This window comes from Nilaparvata lugens, chromosome X, assembly GCF_014356525.2.
Source record: "Nilaparvata lugens isolate BPH chromosome X, ASM1435652v1, whole genome shotgun sequence".
Classification (NCBI taxonomy): domain Eukaryota; kingdom Metazoa; phylum Arthropoda; class Insecta; order Hemiptera; family Delphacidae; genus Nilaparvata; species Nilaparvata lugens.
This window is the reverse complement of record NC_052518.1, coordinates 75,585,078-75,597,540: the sequence shown is the minus strand read 5'-3', so window position 1 is coordinate 75,597,540 and position 12,463 is coordinate 75,585,078. Positions and strand designations below refer to the sequence as shown.

At 29.0% G+C, this 12,463-nt stretch overlaps 1 protein-coding gene across 1 annotated transcript in view; it reads left to right on the top strand.

Moving 5' to 3' along the window:
* Positions 1–11,914, top strand: part of LOC111046952 (beta-1,3-galactosyltransferase 1) — a 69,626-nt gene extending 57,712 nt beyond the window's left edge. Inside the window, exons 4-5 of the mRNA XM_039441634.1 lie at positions 1,176–1,324; positions 3,516–11,914. Of these exons, the coding sequence (XP_039297568.1) occupies positions 1,176–1,324; positions 3,516–3,778 (412 nt within the window). The 3' untranslated portion in view covers positions 3,779–11,914. The remainder of the gene's footprint in view (positions 1–1,175; positions 1,325–3,515) is intronic.
* The last annotated feature ends 549 nt before the right edge of the window (positions 11,915–12,463 follow it).

Below are 12,463 nucleotides of genomic sequence, written 5' to 3'. Positions count from 1 at the left end.
ATATTGGAATTTTATATGTGAAATTATTGCCAGAATCTATCAAGTGTTCAGCAAATGCGGTCTTTTGTGTATTATTTTTAGATTTAATTATTATTATTCTATTATTTCAATTATTTTAGATTTTATTTTTCGAGAGCACATTGAAGCACTAAAATGTAATAATAATACACAAAAGTCAGCATTTGCTGAACACTTGATAGATTCTGGCCATAATTTCACAGATATAAATTCCAATATGAAAATACTGAATTATTTTAAAATAATAAAAGTGGAAAACTGAGTGTATAAAGAAGAATTTCATATTTATGCGGCGGCAAAATTAAACAGAGATAAAATAATAAGTTTAATTCAATTAGACATCAATTACCCCATTTTTGATAGAATCATGCAAATTTAATTCCAAAATTTACAGTCTTAGTTTATAAAATCATATTAATATACTAACATATTATCAAAAATAATAATCTTGCATTAGTATTTATTTTTTTTCAATCACTTGAAAATTTAAACGCTCATAATATGATATCTCAAAAAGTTATGATTGGAAAAAAATCCTGAAAAAACTTTTTTAGTTTGATAGGATTCAAATCGAAAAAGTTTCAAAAATATCACCAGTAAAATGTTTTACTTGAAAATGGCTTTAGTAGCCGAAACATGTCGTGACGAAATAATGTAAAAAGGGTGCTCAGATTTATATTTTTATTTATATGAATATTCGATCCTGGAATATAGAACTAATTTTATCCTTAAAATCAGGAAGTTTCCTCATTCATGTTGACTTTTCTCTAAAGCTCCCGAAAAGCCGAGCAGATTTCAAATGGATATGAGAATCGATATTAAAATTGTATTTTATTCTTTCTCATTTACAGTATAAAACAAATATATGTGAACAGTTTAAAGTATGCTCCTCACATGGGTTGAGGAGCGAGCTGCTAATAATTTATTTTTCTTCGTTTTACAGTGTACAACAAACTAGATACTTGAACAGTTCGAAGAAGGCTCCTTACATGGATCGAGGAGCAAGTTGTATAAGAACAAGAGTGGAGAAGTCTCAATTTAGTTTTCACAATTCAGTCAACATAAATTATAATTATTATAGTGTACTTGTAATAACCACAATTTTACATTTCTGAATCAATATTTTTTATTTTTCTGTTATTTAATAATTGTTTCAGGTATACCCCACATTACATGTATCATGGTCAGACGTATCCAAATTACTTATCAGGAACTGGCTATGTAATGTCCTACGATGTTGTCACAAGACTGTATCAGACTGCATTGGAAACACCTTTAATTCACATAGAAGACGTTTATATAACAGGTGAATAATATTTGCTGTAAATATTGTTATATTTATTCATAATGATGTGAATTGAAGAATGCGGCTAGAGCGTAATTTGTTTATGCTTCTCTAGAGACAAACTCAAAATGAAAAGAGAGTTATAACATCTCTAAATTATTTCAAGGAATTCGAACTACTGTAGAATTTTCATGCCAATCATAAATAGCAGAATATTGCCTCGACATAATCTCAATATACATACTGAACAATACAACGAAATAAAACAAAGGTTGCTTTTGTTTCTCTCCAATCTCTGTCATAGTTTTTCAATCAATAAATATGTATATGTACTGATTCACTGGCACATATTTATTGAACTGTTACCTTGTATTATCTCTTTAACTCCTATTTTTGTGAACGTTTTTGAAATACGAACGCAGATTGATGTGTAAATATTTAGAGCAGCATAAAATTATCTGTGAACAGTTTAATTTAATAATAATAATAATAATAATAAGTCAACGACTTGATTCACTTATCAATAAGGTCCTTCAGGAATTTGAGTGTCAAAAATTTGTATAATGTTGAATTTTTGTTACCTAGTTATTGTGGATTTCAAATTATTGTGACGTTGTCCATTGCTTTCCAAGTTTAATCACAATGAAATATTATATATATATATATATCAATAGATGTTGTCATATACACTGGGAACCTTCAATAGTACGCACATCATGAATGCAAATATATTTAATCATACAATGGGCCGGTTAAATAGAAACGAATAGGACAATATATCATCGATCTATATCAAGAGTAAGATGAGTTGAAGAAAAATTTGAATGAATAAAACTCTTACAAGTAAATGCTAGGGAGTCGAGTAAACCGTAAATAAATGCCTCAATTGGTGTGAATAAGCTTGAGTAAATGCTTCCTTGGCAAAATACTGTAAATTAACAAAGTAGCCTGATCTCAGACTTGTATCTTGTATCATATATGTATTCAACTTTCAACGGAATGAGGTGAAAACAAAAAAAATTACTTCCATTTCTGCAGCATTTGGCATAGTTCCCTGGTAAGAAACATTTTATAATAATTTTCAAACTGTTCAAAAGTCATTAGCCACTCACACAGCCGCCATTTTGTTTTTTTCACAATTTTTTTTCTAAATAATGGCTGAACACGGAAGTTAAATTTTGCACAATCAATTTTGACAACATTGTCTTTCACACAGCTGATATAAAACGTTGTGATGTTTTGTATGAATTTCAAAGACAGTCAAAAGAAGTGCAACAAACCTCCAGCCGGTCAATACCCGGTCAATCTTGGAAGATGAGGTGTCTGACTATTTGTAATTAGATTTACTAAAAAAAATCATGCTTGTTGTAATTTTTTTGTTAATTCAACAGTTTTTTGGTTATTCAGTAAATAAAATTTCAAACTGTGTTAGTAACTAAGGACAGTTCGCAAGTGATGCCGAGATATGTTTCTCACCCAGAAGAAATGCCCTTGAATATTGGTAGGCAGTTCGGAAACACTTTGTATAGAACACTCATCACTGAGAATAGAGGCAATAGTAAAAAGCAATGGAAAATAAGAACACATTGGTTGGGAATCAATAAAACAACGTTTCTTCTTGATTGAGTCACCTCTATCTCAGGTGCAGATCCAGGACTCTGATCTGTGAGGGGGGGCGGCGATTGAGGCGGCCGTTCGGGGGACCCCCCCCCCGTTCAATTCCCACCACCCGGAAAACTGTTGAAGTTTCAAATTGAAAACAGCATTTAAGAGCTTTATTTTTTAATATTAATTAGGTTTTTGCATTTGTTCATACATCATACTTATTTCTACACCCTGAACATTTTTTTCAAACACCACTTGGAAAAGCCCCTCCCTGGATTCATCTCTCCCTGCTTCATCTTCATCTACTGAATACGTTATTCAATCTTCTTCGTCTATTGAATTTTGCTTCACTTCATCAATCAGAGGAATTCAGATTGCACATTTGCAAATCATTTGACGGAACCAACCGGATCCGTTGGATCATCTGGCTAATCTAGGCTAATGACATAAATGTCATTCTCTATTGACCTTCAATCAGTAAGTGAACAAAAACTCCCTGTTCTGCCTGACAAATTACAAATGAATAAATATCAAGCTCCCATGTATCAAGCAATTCACATTTGTAAGTTTTCCTGGCTTAATACGAATTTTATTGATCTTATTGCAGGAATTTGTGCGAAACGGGCAGGAATAAGACCGAGAAACCATCCAGGGTTCACATATCAGCGGAGAAAGCTTTCGGAGTCATGCAACCCACACCATCTGACCAACCATCGACTCACCACCGAAGATCTTCACACAGCGTGGAGTTTCCTCTCCAATTGCTCCATCTCAGTCGATCAGATCACCATCGACTCTGTGCCAATGCACCGCTCCACCAATGTCAACCACCATGTCAATCACTGCAACTGGTCGCCTGTCACTCTCTAGCTAACAACATTGTTGATGTTTCTTAATATTTAGTCTCGCAACTAGAATGTGATTATTTATTTACTATATTGTAATGCTTATTGACTGATGAGTTTCCGTTATAAGCTCAACAATTTAATATTTTAAATAGATTTTACCTTACTACGCCATAATAAAATACTCTTAAAAGGTAATCTTATCTCTCTTGAGAAATTTTTAGGATCTCAATTTTTAATTTTTAGTACACTTTTAAATTGTCAAAATTATAGTCGGTATAATTTTAATATTCTTTCTGATTCATGAAGATCTTTTTACAAGGTATAAAAATAATATTGATATTTTTATTCAAATCAGACTCGTATTAGCAATCATATTGATTGTTTGACATCTCGAAACTGAGGGCAAATTTTATTAATTTGTAAGCTCATTTAGTGCATTACATAATATATTTTGCAATATATCATTCGTTTTTTCGATATTATTAATCCTTTTATATTTTCTTACACTTTAATGTATAGAAATTATCAACAATCAACCGTTCCAATCCTTTCTCTTATAACTAGATTCATTTTATTGTGATCAAAACATCGCTTCCTGGTTTCCCCTTTAGTGCTTTCGACTTTATCGAACTTGATATCTTATTTGTCATTACATAATCGATCCACTACAAGATTAAACACAATTTTAAACTTTTATTAGCAAAAATCAAATGATGTAATATATTCTTACATTTGTCTTCAACAAAAATGATTAATCTAACTTCTAATATAGTACAGATAATCTCACGAAAGGTATAACAGACGAAGACCATATATATTCTACATGAAATTTGCAACAAAAAATATTCAGTAATTTTTTCTATATCGACCTTCGTTTTCGAGATATAAAGATTTTTATATATTTTTGTAAACCTAAAAAACTGTCAGTCAAGATATAAATATAATTATTTTTAAATAGGCTAAAATTTCTTATAATTTGTTTCTTATTTGATGTTTTGAACTTTTTATGATCACTCAAAGTTGAAAATACATTCATCGAGTTGAAAGCCAAATTTCAAACCGTTTGAATGCTCATAAAATGGTCAAAAACGTCATAGGAACAAATTACATGAATCTTATGAATGGAAATTCTTCCTCTTTACAAATTCTTATAACTATATTTTGACTGATGGTTTTCTAGTTGACATTTTGAAAAAATATTGAAAAATCGATATATCTCGAAAACTAAGGTCGATATAAGAAACTTTTACTGGTAATTTCTTGTTGCAAATTCCATGTAGAATCTATGGTCTTTCGTGAGACACTCTGTATTTTTAGTGTTACTTAATTAATTCACTTGACTAATTTGAATCTATTCTTTTTATGAGCTCTTGATCATTCGATCAAGCTATAATGAAAATCTTAATCTTGAAATACAGTTTGTAGAAGTTGATTTCAACTATTTTGAACACGCTATTTCAGTTTAAGCAAAACCCATAAAACGGGAGTATCAAACTTCTACATTTATTTTTTTTTCGAATTATTCACGTAGACAATATTAATCTATTTTATTTGAAGAACTCTCTGGTTTATGATAATTTTCAAGCTCTAATACTGAAATATATTCATTTTCAATAAAAAAAAAACGTTATTTCCACTTATTTTTCCTAGTATTTTTTCAGGAAATATTGAATCTGCACGTCCATTATCATAATATTTATTATTCTTGTTCTAGTTTTTCTCAATAAGTTATTGTCATTTTTATATGAGTTTTTCATCAAATTAATTCACGAATAACAATAATAATTCAACGGCAAATCGATGGACATTAACTAAATCGTTGAATTGATTCAATTGAATATGTTATTATTTATTCATTGATAAGCAATCATACTTGCATAATTTCAAATAAATTAATGTAAATTAATATTTATTTGTTCGTCATGCTCTTCAATTTTCATTATAATATTGTAACTAATTCATTTTTTACACAGGGAATGTACAATCATATTAGCTACGCCAAACGATCAACATTTCATTCTAATTGTTGTATCTTTTTAATTCATTTACTATATTTTTTAAAGGTTATTCCATGCTATTAGATCGTTATACTAAATAAGAATACTTGTTTGCTCATAATCCTTTAAATCTTTAATCTCCTCTCTTCTTTATTCATTCTCCTTTTAATGTATTTTGTACTCTTTAGTTATTTATTTATTGAATAAAATTATGTACTATATACTTACTCATTACATGATAAAAAAATCATTATTATTGATGATTACTTATTGAATGTTTAGTTTCATTTTCACCAAGCAAGAATACTCGAAAACTCACGTTTGAATCTGTGATCCTCACAAATACCATCTTTTTCTCTCATTGAAGTACACACTCATTATTATATCAAACAAGAATTCTCATTATTGGATCTTGAACTAATATCTACTTATTGAATCATTAAATGTGTTTATTTTGTTGCTTTCATTCTCATTCAAAATTCCACTCTTTCTAAAATATTTTTTTGGAATTTGTGAATTGAGACGTGTTAATTTAGATGTTTTAAACTTAATGTTGATAGTTGAGTATATAGTTGTGTTGTGGTATTTCATGATAGTTGACCATTGATTTTCTCCAGTGGTAATCTGTGATGAGAAGTTCTACATTAATTTGAATTATCTTTTGAATGGCCATAATTCTAGAACTGAATATATTTTTTTCGAATGCCTGTTTCCTTCAAATTTGAACTTCTACCTAATGAATACATATTCTCCTACTGTTATTCTAATCCTACCATATACAATTAATATGTAATATGTAATTATTCTATCTAACAATTTGACATTCTAGTTTGAGTTCTCAAACTTTATAAGCAATCCAAAATGAGCAATGGTAGTAGGTAATACAGCCTTTGCTCAAACTGCAAAAATATAAATATATAAATAATAAATAGCAATATATAAATTAATTTTACTTCTTACTCAATATTTTCATTGTCACTATTTGTCTTACATAATTTCCTTCTACTGAAACTTAACATGATCAAAACAACTCAAATTGAATCTTTCCTCCCTCTCATTAATTCTATGCTTGAATGTATTCTAAGCATAGAGCATTCGAGCTATTTTCACTCTATAAACCATCTATATTCACTCGAAATTCAATTTCTTTGAATTTTATTATAGCTTCATTTTGTTGATGGTCAGTGATTTTCAATGGAATTGTCTGTTTCCAGTATTGCAACAAGTGAGATTATCTTATTGATGTACATGAGTTTTAAATTTATGTATTATGTAATAATTTTGAAAAAAAAATAGAATGTCAAGTGAATGTTTTTGAAACAATGGTTTTTTACCTTATTAACTTCTTTTCTCAACGTTGTGTTTGATTATTGAATGAAGTTATTGAATTGAATCGGTGTGGCTTATGAATGTGGATATGAATTAATTTTAGTTAGGCTTCAACAATAGTTCCTTGTAGTTATAGTTATATATTTTATTTTATTGTGATTTTAATAGAGTATAAATATGTGTAGAGTTTTCTTTGTGATTGTTTCTTAAAAAAATAGATTGCCAATAACAAGCCTGCATGTAGAAAATAGATTTAGATAATGGTTCAGTGTAAAAGATCACTATGTTGTGTAAACCTGTTTTTCTATGAATTTACACTATTTTATTAGAACATATTCAAATAGTAAGCTGTTGATATAAAATATCTAATGTGCACATAATATTAAATTCTTTCAAGAGATTTAAATGAAAAAAATCTCAGGAATCCATTATCTTTAATCTTGAATAGTTCTAGCTTGTTAATTGGAAAATCACCCACAAATTACTGTATGTATGTTTATATTATAAATAATATATTATATTATATTGACAGACATTACAATTGGTTCTTTTTAGTAACATTTCTCCTAATAAATAAAAATCAACACTATTTGACATTTTAATGGTCTTTAAAATGCATTAATCTGTTTTCAATAGATTGTTCCTAATGATTTATTCATTCTATAAATTATATCATGTACTCTCTTCCAAATTTTATTACGGTATAATCATTAGCTATAAAAATTGATTGACAATGCTATGAATAGCCTTGAAATAGATTGGTACTTAGTTCAGTTCTCACAGAACATAATGATTTCGTTAAATCTTCTCGGATGTGTTCAAATCTTATGATCAATTTTTGTCTCGATTGTGCATATTTATATATTTTATTGATAAATAAGTGGATTACTTCCAACACCTACATAATGTCATTGACCTTTAATCAATGAAATTATTATAATCGTTTCTTCCCAAATTGATATGTGGCCATTGTTGTGTGGCCTTCATCTTTCAAAATGGATTGTTTTAGTTCAGTTTAGTTAGTTCAAATAACTTGAGCTCAATCCATGTTTCAAAATGGATTGTTTTAGTTCAGTTTAGTTAGTTCAAATACCTTGAGCTCAATCCATGTTTCAGTGTCATATCGATTCAAACCTTCCCTGCGAATGACTTGAAATCTCATCTCAGAGTTCCAGACATGAGATTACATACAATTTGATACTCGAATCATTACTACAAAGATATTAACAACAACAAACTGATTTTAATACGGTTAGAGTACAATCTATCCCTACACACAGATGGATAGTCTAGTAGGGGGATTCCAAAATATGTTGTATATTGTATTTCATATTCGTGTATTATGTTTTTTGGAAATAAACTGAAATTGAATTGAATTGAGTAAGAAGTTCCCACTAATAGTATAGAACAGATTACAAAATTTCTATATTACTGGCAAATGCTTCAATATTTTTTTTAATTTAGGTTATTTGTTTTTTCATATTCAAAGATGACCAATATTATTTATACGGAAAAACTGAATTCAAGGCTAATGTTCAACTAAGAACTTACTATTGATTTTTCCCAAAAATTCAAGAAGTAGCCTACTGACCCTACCTAACACGACATTGAGGTATTATTGCTATTGTTATTCAAAATTTTATTTATCAAATCAGAGTAGTATTCTTTATAAAAATCTAAGCTATTATTTAGGTTTTTAAATGTCCATAGCACTCTGTACTTGATAATTGTATATGATTTGTCACGAAATTGAACTTTTATGCCAATTGCCAGTTGGAACAGATTGAGTGAAGATAAAATGGTTGAAATGTTGACTTATTAGTAATTTTTGTATTCATTGTTTGAGATCTAGACTTGCTATACTTGAAATACTTTGTAGTCCAATACACAAACTTTAACCGTATTTTTAGAATAACTACTAGAAAATTGCGTAGTGATAATTTAGTTGTGCTTTAAAATATAAAAGTGAAAAGTTATATTTGAAATATAACTACCCATTCGAATCTAAAGATTATATTTTTGTAAGCTGATTGATGATGAAGAGGTTTGGAAATTCAATATATATATATATATATATATATAATATATATATATATATATATATATGCAGTTTGCTCAGTTGCATTTGTGAACTGCATGTTGAATGTTTGGCTTGTCAAAACATAGAGCTGCTAGTTTATATTTATATATATTTTAGACTATTGATCAAATGAAATTTAGGTAGTGATATAACAGAATTTCAATAGCAGGTACCGTTTGTATACAGCTAGAATATCACTTTTCTGATAAGAAAGGCAGTGCTCATATAACTTGTAGAATTTTAGCTGATAAAACGCCTGATTCATAGCTCTGACTAGAAACTACTCCGTAATAGAAGAAGTTCTTATTTTCAATGCGAATATTTATCGTATTCCAAATAACATTTTTATTTTTACTGTGAAATCAACTTAATCAGTCTCAAGTTCTACCTAACAAATTTTACATGTGATGGTTTATTGAAAATGATATGCCGCTTAGACGATCAGCTCATCAATATTTCCCATGATTATAATTCTCGTTTACTTTCTTGATTAACTAAGAGGTGTGTAGCTATTGCCTTCATAGGTATGGAGAAAAATATCTAAATTTAGACAAAATAACTGTGGAAATTTTGATAATGATCGCATCACGTTTGAGCAAAGAGCACTAGCACTCCAATCTTTATTCAAATTTATTACTAATCTCATTTAATGCTTACATATATTTATATATCCGAATCACAATAGAAGAAAACGAAGATCTTAGCATTTGTAATAACATAAAAATATGAAAAGATTCAACCTTTTTCCAAAACTCTATGATTACTTCTAATCCTGTAGGCAGAGACGTGAATTGTGCACCAAAGGCTTCCAAAAAACTTCATTTTTAAATTTGCAAATGTACCGGTATATAAACGTCTCCAATCTAATATCTGATCGAATTTGAAAGTTACCGGATAAGTGGTTTATCAAACATTTTAATTATGAATCATGTAAATGGCGTATAGTCTCATCCTCCAATAACATGTAAAAAATTGTAAATTCATATAGCAAGTGGTAACTTTTCCAAAGTAGTTGTAAATTTTCAATAGACCTAGATTAATTTGAGATGGATTGATTAGTAACATCAAAATTGTACTAGAGAAAGCCATATAATTTTTTACAAAATTTAGAAGAATTACAATTTCCAATTGTTCAATTCAATTTGAATTGACTCTGTATTGAGTAATAGTCTGCTATTCTATGTGAATTTATGAATAAACAAGATCTGTCGTAGTTTAGAGCAATTTTGAGCTAATTAATAAATCTTATAGCGCCTAATCTACTTATAGAGTGGAGGAATACTGAATTATATTTTCCGTGTGTCTTGTCAGACCGGGTAGATTTGGAAGTTTCTCCTGTGTGGTTCCTTCTAACGCCTAAAAATTATGTTGTGTGTTAGCTAACATCTATGAATAGACTGATGTATTTACGCCTACATTATGCCTTCTTTCAGTAACTCATAATGTATAAGGAGACAACTTGACAGCTTTTAGTAATCTTCACCTCATTTTGTGATGTAATAATATATTTTTCATATCCCTCCTTTGTTTGCAGTAAAGACAGCCAACTTGATTTGGTTTGAAGTAAGTTATAGGATATGCCCACTATTTATATTGCCATTAATGGCTGCCAATTAATTTGAATAAGTCTTTTCTTTCTTTAACTTGATTAATGGAAATTTGTAATTATTACTGTGATAGTGGCATCTAGCATGATTAAATTGGTAGTTAATCTGTTATTTATCTAATTTTTTCACTAGTCAAATTGTGTTACCATAGCTTGTCAATCACTCGAGTAGACTAAAACATCACTTTCATTGTCAAAAGTATAACTTATTAATTAAAGCTCCTGATTTTTTTCTCATCCAACCGTAAGAGATCGAACAAGAGGGAGAAGTCCTCTGCTTCTTATATTGATTTTTTTCTTCAAGAAACTTTTGAATGTAATCTTTGATATTTTCTCCAAAGGGAGAGCTCTCTCTACTCAAGTTTTACAACTCATAATTAAATTAAATTAAGCTATATTTGTTCCCTTTCTCACTATAAATACAATGGATAGAAAATGTATCTTTAGTCTAATTCAATTCCACTTTTGTCTTTCCATTCAAGAATTAATATTGAAAAGTTTTCAAATTTCTCATATTTTTTTTTAATTACAATTATGTATTATTTGAATTGAGTTATTATCCATAGTTTCCTAGTGGGTTCACTTTTATTTTATGTTCGAGTGTTGTTTCATTATTATGGAAATCAAGCTGAATAGCGCGTCTTATGTTTGTAATCAAACATGGTTTTCTTTGTTTAAAAGAGACTGTGTTAATTGGCAGCCACTAATGAAATGTGATTTAGCTTTAGTGAGTATCAACATCAAGGGCCTTACCTTTTCATATATTAGTATTACTGTAATTTGCCATTAATGATATTGTCATAGGGTATTAAGCAGTTGATAGTTTAATAATCAACTATTGTTATTAAAAATGTTCAATGCTTTTTCACTACGGTATTAGCAAATAATTTTCCAAGTTTTCTAGAATAATGGATAGTAGGATAATTTTATTTATTCTGTGTTGTTTCTATCAAGTAGAATAATATAATATATGTTTCAACTAAATTTAGTTTGACTAACAGGTTTATTGTTGCAAGAAACTGTATCTTTATCTAATGATAATTTACACATTTCTAGATATTTTGGACACTAATTACAAAATAGGTTTACATGTTTTCGTCTGTTATGCAATATTTTTACAAATCAATAAATTAGATTTTTATGAAATAGTATTTTCTAATTCTTCCTGAAACCTTCAAATATATTGCCATAAGCAAGTACGGCACGGTAACTTTCTTCTAGTAAATAGTGTTATTTTCCTACGATCAATTTATTCTGAAGCTCAAAGCAATAATAAAAATTCTTTGAAAAGATACGCCAAATAGTTTTAAAATGTTGTTTTAATATTTGTGACTGCTGGCTACCATTGTGTGACAAACAATTGTTAATTGATTTTGATGTTTATCATGATACTGTTTCATGAGCAGCCTGCCACTGGCGCTGATTCCATAAGGCCAGGGTGAGCTGGAGCAAACCACCAATTTTTCGAAACAGAAATGAGCATCTTTATTGTAAAATATTCTTGTCATCCTTAATTTATTAGTTTCATTTACATCTCTGCTTGAGTTACGAAATTCTCAAATCTTTCACTCTATTACACTGTCGAAGGATATTCAGAAGAATCTGCTAAAAAATATAATGTTCCAGATGTTCAGAACCTATTAAAAAAAGAAGAAAAAAGTACATAGCAAAAGAAGTTCAGAAAAAGGAAAATAT